We start from the raw sequence: 22,701 nt of genomic DNA on the forward strand, positions 1-22,701 counted from the left end.
GTGATGACACTCAGAGTAAGGCAAAACGGGGCCGGGGCTTCGAGACGAAAACACCGTTTGAGCCTACTGCGCCCGTAGTTCCTGATTCCGGAAAGGTGGTTTCTGCGAGCGACCGTGCCTCAACCTGAGTTGCTTCTTCCAGGGCTGAGGGGACTTGATTAACATATTTGCCCTCGGTCTTCGAGGAAGTCCGCCGGCTTCACTTTGCGGTGAGTTTCGATATAGGCCTTTTGAATCCCGCGTCTTGCTTTCCTTATTGAGTTTTCTTCTGCAGGCCTTTGACAGGCTTATGTCTGAGCTGCTCTGTCATGGAGCTAGGTTCCGTAAAGCTCTGGATGAGTATAGATCTCTTAGGCTCCTTTGCGAGGAAAAGGAAGTCGAGCTGGCACACTTGTGATATGAGGCGTGCCGGAGCTTGAATTACGAGAGCTACTTGATAGAGCAGGTAATTTTCCGTTCCGGGTGCGTATGCGTTCCGCCTTTTTGCTTCTAAGGCTAACACTTCATTTATTCTAGTTGCAGAAAAAGACGGAGATCTTGGAACATCTTCGAGATGAAGCCGACCGAATCAAGAATGACTGTGACGAGCTAAGAGCTCGGGCAGAGGTTCGGGCTTCAGAGGAGAAGGATGCCTTGGCTAAAGTTCCGGCCTTCGAGGTTAACCTCTGCTTAGCTCGTAATAATGCTTTAGTTCAAGTGGATATGATCACGAAGCTCGAATTCGAGCTTTCGAAGGTCAGGGCTGAGATCGTTGATCCCCGGACCGGAGCAATACTGAGCCGAACTAATGTTGATCAGGAGATGGCGATTTATTTGAAGGACGCTACCGATGCTCAAGCCGAGTTGAAGAGGGTCCTCGACCGTGAAGAGAGGATCATAGAGTATGCTCGTCGCAAGTCACGAAGAAAGATTCTCAAGGAGATCTGCGCCAGAGGTTTTGTCCACTCGGAAGAGTTGGTGCGAGTGAGGGCGGACGAGCGTGATGCTCGATTACTCCTGTCCGGCACCGAGGAGAGTGAGGATGTGGCCGGCAGGCCGTAGCTCCCAGGAGTAGGACGTAGATTTTGCCATTTTAGCATTTCCAGAGCATATTTGTAGATGTAGAATGTGCTTTTACGTGTATGTGTATAAAAGAAAACCTTGTGGCTTTACTTCTTTTTTACCCCTTCCTGTCTCGCATTTGACCAGGTGAACTGGTCTCAGAGTCGGTGAGAATCCTTAGATTCGTGATATGGCCCTGGGGCTCCTTAGGCTGGCCCGGGGGCTCTTACGCGCTCGGTCGATGCGACCTTTAGTATAAGCTGACATTTGAGCTCTTATGCTTTTGCTCAGCTGTCTTGAGTTTAGTCTCCGAGTCGGGTTTTGACTCGAGTTTGTTTGGCCCTCAAGCTTTTATGTTTGCATGGGCTAGCGGTAATGGCTCTTACGCCTTTGATCGAAGCGATCTTTTATGTGCGTGGCCCTGAGGCTCATTAGGCTAGCGACAATGGCTCTTACTCTTTGCCCCGAGGCATATGTAGTTAACTATTTTGGGTTCTGTCTCCGAATCGGGTTACGACTCGAGCTCATTTGACCCTCAAGTTTTCATGTTTGTCTGAGCTGGCGACAATGGCTCATACGCTTTGGGTCGAAGCGTCCTTTTAATGTAGGATGGCGACAATGGCTCTTACGCTTTGGGTCGAAGCGACCTATTAATGTAGGCTGGCGACAACGTCTCTTACACATTGCCCTTAGGCATATGCATTTTAACTATTTTGGGTTCTGTCTGCGAATGGGGTTACGACTCGAGCTCGTTTGACCCTCAAGTTTGGTATTTGTGTGGGCTGGCGACAGTGGCTCTTACGCCTTGGGTCAATGCTACCTTTTATTGGCTTTGTTTTCCCCTCGTTAAGGACTTTTTGAAGTAATTTTTGTCTGACCCGTTGTCGGTTCGGGAAGAACCTCGATTTCAAGTCATTTCGTGGTGATGATCGAGCACCTCGTGAGGTTTGGCTCGGAGGCTGAGTATCTCAAAGTCAATGATGTGGAGCTAACATGGTCGAAGCTCTTTTGCCTATGTCGAGGGTAGCCTGTTTAACCGGTTCTTTTCGAAGTAGATTCGAAGTAATGGCCTATGATTTTGTAGCGACGGTCGGGCGTCCCTGAGTCGCATTAGTTTGGCTGGTACAGCCGTATAACCGTAGTCATTTGTGTTTGGCTGGAGCCATTTTGGTCCTGAGTGTAGTAGTTTAGGTGTCTATATCGAGAGTATGCCTTTTCAGGGATCTTACAAGTTCGATGTATAGCCTATTCTTCGGGATCGAGTTTATGCCTGTAGTAAGGTCTTAAAAAATTTTCATGCCTTTGAGGTCTTACAGTTTTGTTGATACTTGGTACAAGTATGATTCATGCCTTGCTTGAGGTCTTACAGTTTTGTCGATACTTGGTACAAGTATTATTCATCCCTTGCTTGAGGTCTTACAGTTTTTTCATTGCCTTATATAGGTCTTATGAGATCGAGTCTGCCCGCTCGGGGTCTTATGTCCTCGGGTTTTTTACTGAATGGCGATTGGCGACAGTCTCCGAGTCGTCGAGGTTGTTTTGGCTCGGTATTGCCTCATTGAGGGCTTATGATTTCGGGGATTCCGACCCTAAGGTCCTACATTTTTTGAGTTATCGATGCCAGTACCCGAGTGTTCGGGGCACTTTTGGCCTTGGAGGTGTTTCATGATTTTTGCGCTGCCTCGTAGAGGCCATATGAGTTTTGAGTTTCGACCCTGAGGTCATGCGGATGCCGAATGCTGATGCCAGTCTCCGAGTATTCGGGATGTTTTTGATGGAGGAATTGTTTTGGCGAAAAGGCTGAGTTTCCTTTGGAGTATGAGATGCTTTGACAAAAGGTCTTCTTTGATTGCTTGGTACAAGTACATGTGTCTCCGCCCTCGGGGGCCTGGCTGTGTGGACACGGTTCATTCGACCGTTTGACCTGGTACATCATTTTCCTATTGGGACCCCATTTGGCGGTTTTTGGCTTTTCCGAAGGGATGATCTTCCAGGGGGATGCCTCGAGTTTTCGAGGTCGATTGCAAAAGAAGCCTTGAACATTTGTCTGGATCTTCCTTAGGTAGCATATAAATGTTGCCTCGTTAAAAACCTTGACGGTAAAACCCTTCTTGGGATGAAACCGGCCGAAGGAAAAGAGTATAACACATGCTTTCGAAACCTAAAGCCTTCGGGTTGGTAAGAGCTCTGGTTTTTTTGATCGGGTGCCTGCATGAGGGTTAGTATGAAATATAAAATGAAAAGGGAGATGATTATACCTTAGTGTGGGATGCACCGGCGATGCTCTGAGGTCTGATATATCCCCGTCACTTCTAATGAGGACATTGTACGGTCCTTTACTATGTTTAATCGGGCTTAGCTGATGATGTTGTTTGCTTGCCTTTTGGTTTTTTCGAGAGTGGAGATATTGGTATTGGTGCCACGTCGTGCACCGCAAACATTTCTCTTGCTGCGTGTTGTTCCCCATAGACGGTTTTAATCCCGTCCTTTGTTGGGAATTTCATCATTTGGTGAAGTGTGGATGGCACTACTCTCATGCAGTGTATCCACAGTCATCCGAACAAGGCGTTGTACCTCATGTCTCCTTCGATGACATGGAATTTGACATTTTGGGTCGTGCTGGCCACGCTGACTGGGAGGGTGATTTCTCCTTTCGTTGTTTCACTTGCCATGTGGAATCCGTTGAGGACTCGAGTGGCAGGTACGATTTGGTCTAATAGTTCGAGCTGCTCTATTACCCTTGACCTGTTAATGTTGGTCGAGCTACCTAGATCTACGAGTACACGTTTTATTTGAAATGTATTCACGAAGAAAGATATTACCAGTGCGTCATTATGAGGTTGAGACAAGGTCTCATAGTCCTCTATGCTGAACGTGAGGGCATCCTCGGGTATGTACCCCCGAGTTCGCTTTTCTCTAATGATGGATATTCTTGTCTTTCTCATCGCCTGGGGAGCGTTGACGCCTCCCAAGATCATGTGGATAACATGTTGTGGCTCGTTTGCTTCGTTCTTTTTGGCCCCCTCTTTTTCCCGGAACTGATTTTTGGCCCGGTCGCTTAAGAATTCTTGGAGGTGACCTTTATTGAGTAGCCTAGCTACTTATCTTGGAGCTGGTAGCAATCTTTGGTCCTGTGTCCATGCGTGTTGTGGAACTCGCATACTAAGTTATAGTTCCTTTATGAAGGATCCGACTGTCCAGGCCTGGGCCATTTGGTGTCTTTGATTTTGCTGATGGCGAACATGATATTCGACACATCAACGTTGAAATTGTATTCTGATAAGCGCGGTGACCCTGTTGGCCCCGTGTTTCCATTGAATCCGGTTCTGTTAATGAGTCCCCGAGGATTCTGTCCTCGGTTGACCAACCGATTGTTGCGTGGTGGGTTGCGCCTCGGGCCATTTCTCCTGTCTTCGATGTATGGCTGATACCTTTCTTTGTTTGGCTTTGGCTCCTTTGCTAAGAACCTGCTTGGGTACACTGAGCCCGAGGGGGCTCCCAGTTGGTCATCCTCGACCCTGATCTTTGACTGATATCAGTTGTGGACGTCCGACCAGGTCACGGCGGGATACTCGATCAGATTGTCTTTTAGTTGCCTTGAGGCCACTGAGCTCCGCTCATTCAGGCCTTTAGTGAAGGCCTGCACTGCCCAGTCGTCGGAGACCGGGGGTAGTTCCATTCGTTCTATTTGGAAGCGAGATACAAATTCTTGCAACATCTCGTTCTCCCTTTGCTTGATCTTGAACACGTCAGATTTCCTCGTTTCTACTTTGATGGCACTGGCATGTGCCTTTATGAAGGAGTCTGCCAGCATGGCAAATGAGTCTATGGAGTTGGAAGCTAGGTTGTGGTACCACATCATGGTCCCCTTAGAGAGTGTTTCCCCGAACTTCTTCAGCAAGACGGACTCGATCTCGTCATCTTTTATGTCGTTGCCCTTCACTACGCATGTGTAGGCAGTAACGTACTCATTGGGGTCTGACGTCCCGTTGTATTTTGGGAGTTCTGACATTCTGAACTTCTTTGGAATGGGTTTCGGAGCCGCTTCCTCAAGGAACGGCCTTTGTACGAACTTCGTCGAATCCAGACCTTTCAGGACCGGGGGTGCACCCGGGATTTGGTCGACCCTGGAGTTGTAGGTCTCGACCATCTGTCGTTGGCTGCTATCATTTTCTCGCCCAATTCGATCCTTTTGGTGAGGTCCTCGAGCATTTTTATGATGGCGGGATCAGCTATCGACCCATTATTGCTTGACCTCTCTGGTACCTGTTCGGCCGGGGGAGCTGTCCCCGGTGCTACCATGCTAGGAGTCTTCTGGTGACTTTGCAGCTGAGCAATAGCCAGCTGTTGTGCCTGCAACATTTCAAAAATAACATGAAGGCTAACTTCCCGTTCTTCCCGAGTCGAGATTTTTTGGGCTTCCTGGTGGTCGCCTTGGTGTATGCTCCTATTAGTGTGGGAGCTTATCTCGACATGTCGAGCGTCGGATGAGATCCCGTCCACTGGGATCGATCCTGGCGCGTTCTCAAGATTTTGGGGCGGCTCACCAACACCTGGAACAGCCACACCATTTTCTCTGAAATTCTCGATATTGTTATTTACTGAATCAGACATTTTAACCTGAAACCGAAGATCTTGGACAAGAAAAAGTCTGAAAGATAACTTGCATTATGTGATGAAACCGGCAAGAAAATAATCACTATTATTTTTAGCCCCACGGTGGGCTCCAAACTATTTACCGTGAAAATGGTAATAACAATTAAATTTTTTGATGGGACTCTAATAATACGTGATCTATTTTTATGCTAGTTGTTTAAGCAGATGATGCTATATGTATGAAGTTTAGAGACGAAATGTGAGCCAAACAGAGTTATAATTAAACCGATGAGCTAGCCAATTGGGGCCTCGAGGTTGATTCCTGGCTCGGGCTCGAGCTATAAAAGGCAATCGGGGAAGGGTTAATAAACAATCATTGAAGGCTTTTTATGGCCAATGATAAGCAATAAATCAAGAACAAGTATGAAGATAATAAACAAGGGCAACAATATCGAGATAGTATGTTAGAGAGAAAAGAGAATGTTCTTCTATATTTCATGTGGAGTAATTGGAGCGACCCAGTTTTACATAATGGCAGGGATCCCCTTTATAGAGGAGGGAAATCCCCGCATAGTAAAAATATACTAGTTACATAGGTATGAGGATGGGACGGCTGACTGACGGCCTAATTTGGGTTCAGAGTAGCCTGCCAGGCCGTGTCAGCCATAGTTGCGCGTCTTGGGAACCTTCCATTTCTATAACTTATCATGATCAATGCTATATGGGGTCGAGTATCATCGACCCTTGAGGAGAAAAATTCGGCCACGGCCTCGAGCCTTTGAACCGGTTCCGCGCCCTCGAGCCTTCGAGGTGATCTACTGAAGTACCTAAATGACATGAAATTGGACCCTCCGATTTCGCCGAATCCAGATAGTCCCCTTGTTTCTTAGAGAGGAACGATGAGAAACGAACTTGACATCCGATTCTTCGAACTTCCCGTGATGACATCATATGGACGGCATCATACTTATGATGCCAACCTTCACGATAACCGGGGCATCCCCATAGACTTCTCTTTTCAGCATCATTCGACGTGTTACGATTTTTTGTTCATCAAAGCTATAATGTCGTTGCCGATTCAGCTCCCGAGGACGCATTAATTGCGCCAGCCGTTACGTCTTTCGAAGATAATAATGGTGTCGTCGGTTACGCTATCTCCCTTCCTATAAATGGGAGTTTTCTGGGATTAACCTTCCACCCAAGTGACTCCCCATATTTATCCTATCTTATCTTTTTTCTGTCCTTATCCCCTGACGTTCGCCATGTTTGAGGCCCATGGCCTCACGGTTGTATGGCGGCGCTTCTATCGGTTGTGCTAAGGCCTACCTCCTGGACTTCCCTCAGTCGAGCGAGATTCTACCGTTTCGTTGTTGTTGTTGTTGTTGTTGTTGTTGTTGTTGTTGTTGTTGTCCCGAGATGGTGAGACAGGGAGACCAATCTCTTTCGTCTAGGGAATGTGTTTGGACTGTACACCGCTACTCATGAGGGTGTTCGGACTATACTCCGCTACTCACCCTCCTGCCCCGGCCCGGTGCACTACACCTTCATTGTTTTCCTTGGGGTGGGGTGTACTATCTATCAACTGTTGTATCCCGCGTCGGGGTAACTTCCAAAGAAGTGGCTTTACAATAGTAGTGTTGGCGAAGTTCGTACTAGCCCGATTTTTCACCCGGCCAGTTCTTCGCTCCTTTCGGCTTCTCCTCCGTCACTTTGCTCTTCTCGATCGCTTTCCCCTTCTATATCTTCCCTTTTGAAGATACCATTCTGGAGGGCCGAGATAAGACTCTCGAGGAGACGGCGCTAGGAAGATATTGTCTTTGAGGACGTGCGGCCGAGGAGATGATACCCAAAGATGCTGTTACCGGAGATAGAACTTCGAGGGTAGATTAGGCTCTTACTATGGGTGTGCGCCCCTTCGCTTCTTTGTTTCTGTGTAAGGACCCCTTATGGGCTTTTGTAATCATATGTAAGGACCCCTCGTGGGCTGTTGTAACCAAACGTTTATGAATATAAAGATATTTTCTCGACTTTCGTCTTTGATGCTTGCCATATTCTCTTACATTTATGGAGACTCTGAATGTATGCCTCTGTTGACTATTGTCGATATCTAACCCGGGTGCAATTATTCTTTCTGCCTTCGGTTGATAAAAACGGCACCTCTCGAATCCCTCTGTTGTTCCTCGAATTAAGCTTGAATTGGTCCGATAGACCCGGGCCGTCGGGACCCTTGGGTCATATGAACATAGTACCTCGAGCCTTGAAATTTTTGACAGCGGTCTCCGAGTGAGGGCCAGCTTTAGACACCTGGAAACTCGTTTTAAACTTGATGTAGGTAACCTCTAAGGTGTGTTAGATAGGTCCTAGATGAGGGGTTGCCCGGATTTAGGCGATATCCTAAGGCCGAACCCTTATGGTCGGAGCTCGAAGTGCTTATTTTCCTTCTCGAGAGGAACCTTCGAGATCGGGTACCATCTCGAATCCTGTAATGGTGCTAAAGGCTTCCCGGAGCCTAACTTCCTTTCCTGGAGGAGAAAAATCCGGCCACGGCCTCGAGCCTTCGAACCGGTTCCGCGGCCTCGAGCCTTCGAGGTGATCTTCCGAAGTACCTAAATGACAAGAAATTGGACCCTCCGATTTCGCCGTATACAAGAAATCTTATTAGGAATATCAACGTTCAATCTGGACTAAGCTGCAATTCCTGTACCAGAATGCCATAAATGGATAATCAGAGTAGAAGAAACTCAACGCACAGTAGAAATCTACTTGCAGAATTCCATGACCCAAAAATTATAGACACAACATATTAAATTAACGCCTTTGAATCCGGCTTCAGTAGCCAAGGCTCGAAAACCTTGTTCAGATCTCTCTTTGCCTCCAGGATTTTGAGCCATCATGATCAAATCACATTGCGAGACGCCAACCACAGCGGTATCAGTGTCAGGTTTCACTGGTAAAATAGCCTCAACAACAATTACCTTTCCATTGTCTGGTAGAGCCTTGTAGCAGTTCTTTAGCAACTTGAGGTTGTGACTATCAGTCCAGTCATTAAAGAATCCACTTCATTAAGAAACATAGATATATTAATCGTTTTGACATATTATTCCAGCGGATACAAAACATACTAGGTGATTTCTTTCCATCTTCCTAAGCCTTGGTAGGCAAAGTTAAATAATACTTGTGTTGATTGGAGGTAGCAAGTAGCTAGTGGAATTAGTCGAGGTGTGTGCAAGCTGGCCCGAACACCACCATCATAAAATAATAGTTGTTTTGGCACGTTATTACTCCCGCTCCAAATTAATAAACTTACTGAAATAAATTATGAATATTACCATAACAAACAAAAACTTGCTACAAACTATGAGCATTTGGAGTTCCAGAGGAACCTTCTAGGAAGGGTGCCAAAAAAAATAACAAATATCTTCTGTAAGGTTGATTATTTCCTCCACTTCCAAATATTAGTCAGTTTTGACAAACTGAATTTGTTTTAAAATTATTTAAAATTTCAGAAAAACAAGAAGTCATTTATTACTTATTCTGCTAAGCTTATTCGCCTCCTAAAAGATTTGGACATACCTTCATAAGAATAGTATCTCCTTCTGGAACACTTTCAAACATATCTCCCCCAACATGTTCCACCCCTGCAATATTATGATCACAATCTTAATTCAAGTTAAGAATTGATTATGTATGTATAAGAAACTATTGTATCAGTTGACAAAGCTCTAACTTTAGTTTGGTGTAATTGCATAATCATGTAATGTGACATTATCGTGATCAGAGGCGGAACCAGGATTTCAAGAAAATGGGTGTACTGTTGTGAAGAAACGGATCTAGAATTTACGTTTTACGGGTTTAACTTTAGTTTCGTATCATGAACCTTCTACACTTTTTAAATTATAAGTTCAAAATTACATTCTTTTTGAAATTCTAGTGATTTTCACATTTATATCTATATTCCGTGCCGAAAACAAGACCGTCCGAAGTGGATTTTGAACCGTCAATTGCACTAGTAGAGGTACACTCAATAATAATTACACCATAAAAGTCTTTGAGCATGGGGTGTGCATACATATATTTAAGTAATTTTGAAAAAATATAACTTTGCTATACATGGTTTAGTAAAAAGAACATGAGTTCACGTATACCCTTATCCCTTAACCTAAATATTTCTCTGAAGCTGAAAGATATAATAGGAGTATTATTTAGCATTTCAATGTATATTAGGTAAATCCCTAACGATAAGTAAAATTAAGTAGTGTTGGACCAAACTTTCAAAGTATATTAAACAATAAAACAAGAATGAGAAGGTGCATGTTGAACAACATGTAGCAAATCAAAATTAGTGCCCTTAATTGTGTGGTATTTAGCTGTAACCATCTTGAGGTTGACTCCAAGATCACCTCCAACATCTACCAAAGTCTTAAGGTTGTCAAAACCTTTGTAATTTTCAATTATTTTTTTCATGACTATAGTTGTGTGATTGATCATTGCCTTGTTGAAAACATCATTAAATTTGGGGTGTGATTTTGGATATTCAAATGCATTACGCCGTGTACCCTGTCAAATAGAACTCCTCCTTCAAGAACTGCATCTTTTAATTCAAACCTGTAATTTAAATAAGATAGACAGTCAGATATGAATCATATGTTCTAATTTTGTCATGCCCCTTCTAATTTGAAAAATATAGTTTAAGAGTCAAACAAATCTTTCATTTAAACTTTTTCTTTTTTTGTATTTCATTTAAAGTTACTAAGCCACTATTATCATGGAAATTATTACTAAACCAATTGAACGGAATCTTTTATGGCTTTTCTATATAGTAGTAATAGTAGTTTAGAGAGAATCTGGTCAAATTGTGTCATGGCACCAACATCTACAAGATGCATTTAATATATAGATTTTCTCTACTCCCACCTACATTTAAACTAAATTAAGTTCAATCTAAGAATCTAATTTATCTAAATCGCCTATAAATNTTTTTTTTTTTTTTTTTTTTTTTTTTTTTTTTTTTTTTTTTTTTTTTTTTTTTTTTTTTTTTTTTTTTTTTTTTTTTTTTTTTTTTTTTTTTTTTTTTTTTTTTTTTTTTTTTTTTTTTTTTTTTTTTTTTTTTTTTTTTTTTTTTTTTTTTTTTTTTTTTTTTTTTTTTTTTTTTTTTTTTTTTTTTTTTTTTTTTTTTTTTTTTTTTTTTTTTTTTTTTTTTTTTTTTTTTTTTTTTTTTTTTTTTTTTTTTTTTTTTTTTTTTTTTTTTTTTTTTTTTTTTTTTTTTTTTTTTTTTTTTTTTTTTTTTTTTTTTTTTTTTTTTTTTTTTTTTTTTTTTTTTTTTTTTTTTTTTTTTTTTTTTTTTTTTTTTTTTTTTTTTTTTTTTTTTTTTTTTTTTTTTTTTTTTTTTTTTTTTTTTTTTTTTTTTTTTTTTTTTTTTTTTTTTTTTTTTTTTTTTTTTTTTTTTTTTTTTTTTTTTTTTTTTTTTTTTTTTTTTTTTTTTTTTTTTTTTTTTTTTTTTTTTTTTTTTTTTTTTTTTTTTTGAAACTCCAAAATGAGTAAATGCATTTTTTTTTTTTAAATAATTCCACTAGGCGAGGTGCCTAGGTCTGTTTTTTATATATATCTAAGAAAAATAAAACATAATGTCAGTGTATCTAAGAAATGTATATGGCTACCTAGTGTACTTACATTATTCCTATTATCAATCTTGAGTATGAAACTTAATATTGATATCACATATGTACTAAAAATTGGCTAATAAACTGATAATTAAAAAACTGTCCATAATTCCAAGTCCTGCTGGTGTGTGTGCCATGTTGGTTATTTTTTCTGAGAATTCTACACCTTGTGATGATTGTAACTACTTGTTGATAATCGTTGTCTTGTGTTGAGAACCTGCAGATAATTAAAGCAGCCAACAAAAAGAACAATTTCTGCACTGACCATCGACTTGAGCTCCTCGTGAGTAGGCTTTTTTGCGTCCAAAATTTGGTGGCGCTCCTTGCGTTTGAGTGCCAATTCTTCCCCATTATGTCTTCTTTGTATGTCATAGCCAATATAGCTGGAATGTATCTCCTTGTTGTCCCAATCTCGTAACCCATAGAAGCCTCTAAAGTACAGACTTTCATCCATAAATAGCTGGGCAGTATTGTGGCCTTGGTCTGTAGTGACCAGTGTTCCATGTTGATCCTTGCCCATTTGTGTGAGTTTTCATCAAGAAAATCTTCTCTGCATATCAGTAACGAAATAGATGTAGAGCATCTGTATGTTTTCCATCCTATGATCCTTGTGAGGCCCCTTAAAACACACTGTCGTAGCCATGAAGATCTGGGATGTGACTGTGTCTGATGTCCTATTGTGCCAATTCTATTTTGTATTTTGTGATCAGTTGTTGAGTCTATTACATTTCCTAGAAAAATGGAACCTCGATCTTGATAAACTTCATGCCAAAGCTCCCCCATATTCACAAAATAGCTCAATGATTTGTTGTGCAATTCCAATGCCATGCTTGTGCCCATCCCTGCTTCCCTCCCATTGGAATGAGTACATAGTACTAATACCACCAAATGGGAGTTGTTCAAAGAATGGGGCATGACTACAGTAGCATTCTCTGCAAAAAAAAAAAAAAACTAGGTTAGCAATAAAAATTATCACCATACTCTCCTCCATATGGATTTGAGTATGACGATAGAGTATATGTCCAGAATTTCTTCAGCTCCTGCTACAGCCTTTCTCCTCTCCTCCTACCTCCTTGCAACCTTCACTCTTAAATAGGGACATTATAATTTATCACTATTTACAATCCTTCTCCCATTCATGTCCAGTTCCCAGAATGAATGGCACTCAAAAGGACCTGTGTCTAGAGCATAGTTAGCTATATGATATGCTAACTAATTGCCTTCCCTCAGTGTGTGTGAAAGCTTCAAATTGCATCTCTCCATTAGTTCCTTTATCTCCTCCACCTCTGCTGCAATTGTCCATGGTACAGACCACTCGCCTTGTATCATCTTTTTAATCATCATCGAGTCTGTATGTAGATCAATGAGTATATAGTCATTGTCCACACAGTATTTCATAGCTTCTAAAATGGCCCTCACTTCAGCTTTTATGTTTGTTCCTTCTTGTATCTCTTTGCCACATGCATATATAATGTCACCTTCCTCATTCCTTAGAACATAACCAAATGAATTCCTTCCTGGATTGCCTCTAGATGCACCATCTGTGATCAATATTATCCATCCTTGCTCAGGTAATTCCCGCAATACCTTAGTATATTTCAACTTAGGAGTGTACTGTTCCATCATGATCACTAAATCTGGCCATTTGTGAGGAACATGTTGCAGGCTTGGTTTTCTAAACTTCACTCGATACTGCAACATTGTTGAAATTTTGTACATGACCCTATTAACAGATACAGACTCCCCATATTTGTAACCATTTCTCCTTTTCCATAATTCCCAAATGATAATCGAATGCAGTGCTTGAAGAATTGGCTGCAATCTTGGTACAACTTTCATAGTCCAGCATTTCACAATAGCTTGATGAAATGTTAGTCTTTCCACATTTATTCCTGCAGCTGATAGAAAGTACTTCCACACTTTTCTGGCAGCATATGAAGTGAAAAACAAATGAGACATTGTCTCTTCTTGTGCAAGCACACAACACCAACATTTTGATGCCATTAAATACCCCAGTCTCCTGAAAAAATCATCCAGAGGCAATTTATTTTTCCAAACCTTCCCACATGAAGAAATACACTTTGAAAGGCAATCCCTTCACCCAGATATTTCTATATGCAGTACTTGGATTTCTTCTTTTTCTAATATAGTCCCAAGCAGACCTCACACTAAACTCACCTCTTGGGTCAAGCATCCATATAGGTTTATCCAGAATTCCATCCTGCATTGGAGGCTTCACATTATTCAGAATATACCCAGCCAAGTCTTCAGGTAGCAATTGATACAATGATGCTGTGTTCCACCTATTCCCTTGCATCACTTCATACATATTCTGAATGGATTGATCACAAAAGAAATCTGGTGGAGTGACAAAATACAATGCTCCCAGACCTGTCCAATTCTCAAACAAGAATAAAGATGATCCCATTTTTGGCTGCCATGCTATTTGATGTTCTATGGAATCTCTACATTCTAGCGTCTTTCTCCATACACGTGATCCATCCCTCCAAGGTACTATCATGGCATTCATCTTTTACAGTATTTTTGGCTAATGAATGAGCTCCACAATGAAGGCTTTATTCTGAAATTCAACATAGTTTACAAAAGAGAGCTTTGGACACATCATGTAGAGATCTAAAGCCTATTCCTCCTTCCTCATGTGGTAGGCATAGGGTGTCCCAAGAAGCCTAGTGTCTGCTCCTCCCATCTACTGAGTTGCTCAAAAAAAATCTAGCCATAAGCTTATGTATTCTGCTGATCACAAAGGCAGGTGCATTGATTGCTGACAACAAGTGTATGGGCATACTTTGCAAAACATGTGATATTAAGACTGCTCGACCTCCTATAGATAGTAACTTCCCTTTCCACGACTGTATCTTATCAATAACATTGTTAATCAATCCTTGGTAGTACTCCAGTTTCCTCTTTGTATAAAATATTGGACATCCCAAGTAGGTGAATGTGAATTCTTGCCTCCCTATTCCAGTTGCTCTTTCTACCTTTCTCATCACTTCTTCAGCTGTCAGATGATGTAAGTATACTGCTGATTTAGCCGTGTTTATCAATTGTCCAGATGCTGCCTCATATGCTGATAGAACTTGCGTTATTAAATGCAAAGAGGTTTCATCAGAGGAAGAAAAGATTATTGTGTCATCTGCATAAGCCAAATGATTGATCTTGGGACTCCATTTAGGTAAGCCATACCCACAAAAGTACAGATTTTGATGAAGTGTATTCAAACCTCTTGATAGAGCTTCTGCAACATTGATGAACAAAGCAGGTGATAGAGGATCACCTTGCTTAACTCCCCTTGTTGATTTAAAAAATCCATGTGGCTGGCCATTTATAAGTACAGAATACCAGTTGTTCGATATAGTCCCAAAGACTATGCCAATGAATCTCTCATCAAAGCCCATTCTTCTCATTACTTTTGCCAGAAATATCCATGATAATCTATCATATGCCTTTGTCATTTCTAACTTGATGATCACATTAGGACTTGCCTTAGTTCTTAGCCTAATATATGTGACTATTTCCTGCTTTAACAAAACATTTTCCACAATGCTTCTGCCTTTAACAAATCCTGCCTGTTCATCAGAAATAAGGCTGGGAAGCAAACTTACCATCCTCTAATGAATGACTCTTGAAAAGACTTTGTTTATGAAATTGCTGAGGCTTATTGGTCTCATATCTGAGAATGTGTTTATTTCTTTCTTCTTAGGCAGCAATACTAGGTTAGTATGGGTAGTGAATCTAGGGAGGTCCTGCCCATTAAAGAAAGCATGTACCATAGCAACCACATCTTCACCAACTATATCCCAACAGTTGTGGAAAAATTGGCCATTAAAGCCATCAGGTCCTCCAGCACTGTCACCATTAAGGCCAAAAACTGCCAGCTTTACTTCCTCTTCTGTTGGTAATCTTGTCAAATTCTGATTCTGCTCCCGAGTGATCATATTAGGAACATGCTGAATTATCTCAAAATCAGTAGGGATACTTTCCTCATGGAACTGCTTTTGAAAAAATTTCACTTCCTCTTCAGCCATTGCTTCATCATCTTCAATCCAGTTCCCTTCAGAGTTTTGTATTCTTTTCAACTGTAATCTCTTCCTCTTCCCATTAACGTGAGCATGGAAAAATTTAGTATTCCTATCACCTTCATTGAACCAAGTCATCCATGACTTTTGCTTCCAAAATTGTTCCTCCAAAGCAAGATATCTGAACAGCTCTGCCTGTACTTTTTGTAGCCTCTCCCTGTCCTGTACAGTTGGTTTGATTTCAAATTGTGCTTCATGGACACTTACTACCTCTTCTAGGCTTGAGATCTGTTGGAAAATATCAACATAAGTTGATCTACTCCAAGTTGACAATGCCTTTTTCAACTTCCTTAGCTTGTGATTGAAAAGAACAAAAGGATTAGCATGAAAATCCGACTGCCAGTTCTCCTTAACCACTACTTTGAATGTATCATGTTTTGTCCAAGAAGATAAAAATCTGAAGCTTTTCTTAATTTGTACAACATTTGGATTATTGGTAATTAACAAAGGACAATGATCAAAACCAATTTTGGGTAGGTGTGTGATCTCCATTCCTGGCCACATCTGTTGCCATTCCGTATTTGAAAAACATCTATCCAACCTCTTAAAGATACAATCTTCTTCAGCCCTCCCATTCAACCAAGTGAAAATACTTCCTTTGAATCCCAAATCTGTCAGTTTGCAGGTGTCCTTACAGTGCCTAAAATCATCTACTTCATTCAAAGAAACTGGAAACCCTCCAAACTTTTCCTCCTCATCCCGTATAACATTAAAATCCCCCTACCATCCATGGTATTGTCATATCACTAGCCAGATAGTACAAGGAGTACCACTCAATCCTCTCAATATGATCACACTTAGCATATCTAGTGTGAGCATGAATTATTTCTCTTCTTCAGTATCATATAGCCTTAGAGTTAGTTACTGCACTGCATTAATCTCCACTGTTACATTATATTTTCCATCTATAAAAGCCCAAATCTTATTAGAGATGCTGAGAAAAGCTTGTTCAAAGCAAATCTCTCTCCTATATCTGTCCAATTTCCCTGCTTGTTGCATTGGTTCCATGAGTCCAATAAACTCAAAATGATATTTTCTATACATTGTTATGAGCCTTTCAAAGGCTCTTTGTGTGTTGACTGATCTAATGTTCCATATTATAGAATTCATCTCTAATTAATGGATTTAGATACAGTTCTCCTTGTTTGGACCCCAGTTGGCTGCACATTAGGGACCTCTTCCACCTGCTTCTTTCTTCCTCTACCAGCTGATTTGCCCTTCTCCATGAACCTAGGAGAGATATCTCCTTGTCTAGCAACATTCCTGAAGTTTTGACAAGTTGATTCTGCATCTAGATCTCTTCCTTTACTTGATGTATCATCCTCCATATCCTTCTGTTGTTCTGTTGTTGCAATCTGATTTTTAGTTGATTTATGCATCATGAGTTTGTCCTCATTTGCCTTGGGCTGATCTACATTATTGTTGTTGGTAATGACTTCATTATTCTCCAGTGTTTCCACTCTTTTATCTGCATTTTGCTCCTCATCTCCAAGAGTATCACCAGGATCTAATTGTTCCTTACCTCCACCAGATTCACCAAGATCCAATTGCTCAGCAATAATTGGATCCACTTCAATTGTTTTTGATTTGTTGAGAGTTGGACCAGTGACTAGTTTTTGTGCTTCAGCATTTGAACTCCCACCCTCTACTGAGACAGTAATTTGTTTTGTTGTGTTCTCCACAGTCTGTATCTCACCTTTGTTTCTTTTACCATTAACGCTGATTTCTTATCCTTGTGGCTCATCATCAGCTTCCACATTATGTTGCTCCTCATATCCTTCAGATAAATCACCCTCATCTGGATCCTCTTCCGTCTGATTACACCATAACCTTCCACCTGTCCAATCTACTTTTTGTATTAAGAATTCTTGCTCAGCTGCTGCTTCAGGCTCAATAGATTGTAATGGTATTTCTTGGCATGATTGATTCATGGTAACATTGTTGGCTATAAAAGCTCTACTCGCCCATTGAGTTGTGGTTTCCTTCTGTTTTTCCTGCTTCTTTTTCTACTGCCTTTGTACCTTCATTTGTATCATTTGTTGCCTTAGTCTTTCTATCTCCTGGTGATCTAGGGGTAAAGGTAGGTGCTGCAGCATTCAAAGTTTTCCCAGTTTCCTTAGGAGTAGTGTTTGTATGTTGCACATTGTCTGTAGGTACTAATGCTAACTGATTTACTCCATCTGCCTCACTTTCCTCATTCTCCAAAATAGCAAATTTATCTGTAACCTGGATCTGCTGAGAGTTGGTACCTTTAGTTGTAACAATTTGTTGAGTTTTTTCCACACCTGCAGGAATCAATTCCTTTCCTGCATTATCTACACCTTGTTGCACATTCCCAGAATCAACTGGAATTATTTTCTTTCCAGTATGGCCTTGATCTGTAGTCTGCTTTTGTCCATTCCTTAAACGATTGTCTCTAACTTCATTCCACTGCTCTCTAATATTTCCAACCACTTCCCCACTTGATAGGATCATGATTGGATTCTTTGCATTATTCTGAACATTACCCTTTGCAGCATCTGTTTGTTTCTCCTTGTCTGGTTCCACATAGAGCTCTGGATGCAATCTCCAACAAGTTTCTTCATTGTGTCCTTGAAGTTTGCACTCCTTGCAATACTTAGGAATGTAGTCATACTGCACCTTCACCCATTCGGTTCTAGTCTTTCCATTGGCTTCATCTACAATGTCCATCCTTACTCGTTGAGGTAGCTCTTCTAACAGGTCAATCTGTACCTTAACTCTTGCACAACTTGGCCTCTTTTTGTTCACAATAGCCATGTCTAAATGCAAAGGAATGCCTACTTTTGATGCTAAAGAAAACAAGCACTCCTTGACAAAGAATGTAGGAAGTAAATTTGGAAAAGAAATCCATGCCATCACCTTAGGAGTTTCTTGACCAATCTTGAACTTAGAATCATATATCAATGGTCTCATCTGGTATTCATACCCATTCTTGGCTTTCAAATAGCATACGCCCTTTGATGTGAGATTAGTATAGTCCTCTAACAATGTTAATCTGCTCAACACATGACGATCTCTCAATAAACCAATATTACACTCACCTTTGATCTTATATTGGGCTGGAAGTATACGTCTGATCTCCTGCAAATCTGGCCGTCCATATAAAAATTTTCCAAGCACTGCAAATTGAAGACCCTCGATGATGTTCATTCTTTCCACTTCTTCTTTAGTCCACTTGATTATAGGCTGTCCTTATTCAACTGGTTTCATGGGAATTGGCTCAACAGTTTTTACGTTTGAACTCGAAGCCTGCATGGCAGTGTTTAATGCAGCAGGTTTGAGAATTTTGTAGTAATCCAAGGGCTGTGTATTGTTGTTTATGGTTGTGGGAGTTTGGGTACTGGTGTTAGGAGGCTGACCAGCCGGTAACACTGGCTGGCCGCCGGCCAGATTGGCCATGGAAGCAATCACGTAGGTTTCTCTCTCTAGAATCGCCAAATCGCCAGAGCCTCTCTCTCTAGACTCGGACGCAGGAGTTGAGTAAATGCATTTGGATCGTACGTTACAATGTTTTTTGTTTTTGTTTTTTTGTTTGTTCATATTTTATTTTTATTTTTTTTTATTTTTTGCTAATGTATGAAGCTTTTATTAATAGCACAAAACGGAAGTTATTACATGATGGTAACTGGACGTATAGTCCCAGTTTAATAGAAGTCTTCCTTTAGTTCATTAAGGATAAAGGGGGTGGGTATACAAAAACCAAAGCGTTTTTTCCCATGGCAGAATGTCTGCCTACATTTCCCATTATAATGGAGCACGACGTTTTTAAATTTGTCTGAATTTTAAATTTTTAATAGTATATCATTTAAAATCATTTTGTTCATATTAAGTTTACTTATTTACACATTTAATGTAAAAATATAATTTACCTTAACCATCCAGCAATATTTGAAAATTACATTGTACCCCTTGGCTTTGGTAATTGGATGGATGTAGGGTTAAATTTTTTTAGGGAAGTATCGTTGAGCCAATTGATGCATGACATCCATTAGCCTTACTCTTCTAGCTAGTTGGTATTATAAACTCATGGTGTGGCAATAAAAGATTCAGTTGTCATTTTCTCCGTAATGAACAACACCTTTTTTCCTATTTTATAAATTCAAAATTCAAAAAAAGAATTAAAAGTATAAAAGCATATATATATATATATATATATATATATATATATATATATATATATATATATATATATATATATATATATATATATATATATATATATATATATATATATATTATATATATATATTATAATAGTATATATATATATATATAATTAGTAATGGCTATTTTTTAAAAAGACAAATAATTTGTAATGGATTATGCACTCATATTCATTATTTACTTTTGCTAATTAGTGTACATGAATCATACATTGATTATACATAGTTATGTACATATTATAACTTAATTATTTATATATTAGTTATACGTCTCTCATCCATTGTAAATTTAAGTAATTGGATGGATAGCTATTAAGGTTAATTTTCTTTTTTTAATTAAAGTGACCAATAAAAGGATAAGATGGAAAATAATAACACACATACGACTAACATAATCGACAAATAGTAAAATCAAGAATCTTGTGTTCTGAAAAAGACAACCAACCAATACTGCTAGTGGAAAAAAGAATAAAAAGTAGGTGTTATACATGGGATTTTATTTATGGTGAATGTCTATACTTAGAGAGATTCTAGGGTTTATTACTTAGTGGCTATGTCGCCCTCTCCCTATAAATAGAGGGTTCTATTCCATTGTAATTCATCCAGATCAATTAGAAAACTCTCTCTATACTTGTCTCAGCAATACTCTTCTTCTTATCTTATTGTTTCATAACAAGTTATTAGCACGAGACTCTAACCAATTGAGTACAAGCTTTGATATTGTGCATAATGGTTGTCAATTATTCCATGAACTCCCTTAATAATTAAATTCTGGATTTAAGGTAAGTATTTTACTTTATTTTTCTCTTTTAAATTCTTGACATTCTAAAAGTTGATTTTAAATACTAGGAAAGACAATAGGTTGTGATTATAACTCTAATAGAGTTTGCAAGAAATTATAACCACCCAAAGTGATAAAATTTCTATGCCTTGCCATGATCAAATTCATGTATGATTGTGGGCAAAGAAGTGGAAATCACTCCCATTTAATTTGCTTCATTCTCATTCCCTTAAGAGAATGTGGTAGCAATATGTAATAAGTCTGAAAGAAAATAAAATTATAACCGTGAAGGTATCAATGGATGCGGACGTGGCAATAGAGGAAATTATAATCATCATCATTGTGGTAATGGGAATAATAAGGATTCTCAAAATAATCCTTCACTCTGTGAAAGTAATGTTTGTCATCGATCTGACATCAGATTTTATAAAGCACATATAAATGATTATGGTCCATTCATGATGTGAATGTGACAACATGTGATTTATGAATACATATTTATTTTCGGAAGAATATGAGCGTGCTAGTGGTATATATCCCGCTCACCTCTAGAAGGACGTTTGAGAGGAAATAAGAAAATAATGTAATTATTATGGCATAATTGGTCATTGGTCACGTTGTACGCCAAAATATTTTTGCATTGTGATTGTTAAAAGACAACAGTAAGGCAAGAAACATATCTTGCATATAATTTTGACCATAACTATAACAGAATAACTTTCTCTTTAAAAGAGATATTCACCAAATGGATGTCGATGAAACATGTGGTACTACAAAATTAATTGAGAACTCTGCAAGAGCCAATTATATTATTTTGGAGAAACACAATTGATTACCAATAAGGTATTGTGTTGTAGTAAGTCTCAAAGAAACTTATTCAGTTTCCAACGTATATGCAAAAGCGGTTAATTATATTGGGACTATAAATAAATAAAAGATTTAGTATCTTCTATTATTACAACTTGTAGCGGGGTAATATTTATGTGAAAAGTTACCCGCTTTATTCTCCAGTTTGTAGTACACAAATAAAAGAATACCATAATAAAGTGGATGTTTATTCAAATAAAAAACCCATATCATAATAAACTTAGAGTTTATTGATAATTGCACACGTCACAGTGTAAATCTAAATTATCAATATTGATAATTTATTCAGTTGGCATATTGATTTAGCCATGTTAATTTAAGTATGATGTGCGGAAAAAAAAACAAAAGAGAATTCACATGGGACAATATTAAAATACTAGAAAGTTCTTTACGAATTCTCTTATATTGTTTGTTTTCATTAATTAATAGACCAACTAAAATTGGGATTGATCCCATGAATGCTGGAAATATCTAAGGTGAATCTGGCCCATTCACCTGCCATGTATACCACATAAGATGCATCTATGAGATGGTTACATGTGCGATTATTATCAACTTGCAACCTGGTGTTGACGAGGTAACTGTTCAATAATTAATTTAGAGCATAATTTCCAGATTTTCTACTCAAGAAAGTTTTCTTGATAAGTTGGTTTACATCACAGTTGGTTTCGCAAAATGATTTATTGAGTTCCTCCACTTAATAGCTAAACTATTGCTTATGAGAACAAAATTTTGTATATCAGTTTGATATACGTTATATACGAAAAACTATATTATTTTTCCCCTGTGGTTCAGGGTCAGGAACCAAATAATTTTATCTTATTGTTATTGATGTCCGGTGTATATTTTGATTAACACCATAACACACAAAGGTATATTCTCAAAGTTGAGGAAACAAGTTAGTTTTTCTAACGTGATGGGAAGATAAGATAAAAAGTTGAGAAAAAGTTACGTGGAATGAGTTAACGTGTGTATATTTAGATCTTTGAATAAGATAATATGAACTTCAAGTTAATAAAAAGATAATTCATTTGCAATATATTGCAAAGCATGCTAGACTATAACGACCCGACCAGTCGTTTCATAATTCATATAACAAATTTCAGGTCATTAGGATGAAGGTATGATAGGTTTTTACATCATTTGCGGAATACGGAAGTTTGGAAATCCTTAGGCTTGAATCCGAGGGTGATTTCATATTTTGATGTTGTTTCGAGCGTTCCGAAGGTTGGAATAAGTTAGAATGGTGATATGTGACTTGTTGGCATGTTTGGTTGAGGTCCCGAGGGCCTCAGAATGAGTCTGGGTGGTTGTCGGGATGAGTTTGGGTGGTTGAGGGAGAGTTTGGATTTGAGTTGGCGTTGCTGAATCTGCTGCTTCTGTCATTTCCGCACCAGCGGATTGGGGACCGCAGGTGCGAGCTCGCAGGTGCGTGGTGGAGACCGCAGACGCGGATGTTGGCCATCAGGAGAAGA

At 39.2% G+C, this 22,701-nt stretch overlaps 2 protein-coding genes and 1 pseudogene across 2 annotated transcripts; all 3 read right to left on the reverse strand.

The window, feature by feature from the left end:
* Positions 1 to 8,316: 8,316 nt before the first annotated feature.
* Positions 8,317 to 11,817, reverse strand: LOC109212406 (annotated as a pseudogene).
* A 692-nt stretch (positions 11,818 to 12,509) lies between these two features.
* LOC109212407 lies at positions 12,510 to 13,827 on the reverse strand. The gene is made up of 2 exons (XM_019376046.1): positions 13,460 to 13,827; positions 12,510 to 13,317 (listed from the first exon to the last, which is right to left on the reverse strand). The coding sequence occupies exons 1-2, from the start codon at positions 13,825 to 13,827 to the stop codon at positions 12,510 to 12,512; spliced, it is 1,176 nt and encodes a 391-aa protein (XP_019231591.1).
* A 157-nt stretch (positions 13,828 to 13,984) lies between these two features.
* On the reverse strand, positions 13,985 to 17,325 carry LOC109212408. Its single transcript, XM_019376047.1, has 4 exons — positions 17,152 to 17,325; positions 16,528 to 17,079; positions 15,086 to 16,114; positions 13,985 to 14,884 (listed from the first exon to the last, which is right to left on the reverse strand). The coding sequence occupies exons 1-4, from the start codon at positions 17,323 to 17,325 to the stop codon at positions 13,985 to 13,987; spliced, it is 2,655 nt and encodes an 884-aa protein (XP_019231592.1).
* Between the last annotated feature and the right edge of the window lie 5,376 nt (positions 17,326 to 22,701).

This window comes from Nicotiana attenuata, unplaced genomic scaffold (assembly GCF_001879085.1).
Source record: "Nicotiana attenuata strain UT unplaced genomic scaffold, NIATTr2, whole genome shotgun sequence".
Taxonomy (NCBI): Eukaryota; Viridiplantae; Streptophyta; class Magnoliopsida; order Solanales; family Solanaceae; genus Nicotiana; species Nicotiana attenuata.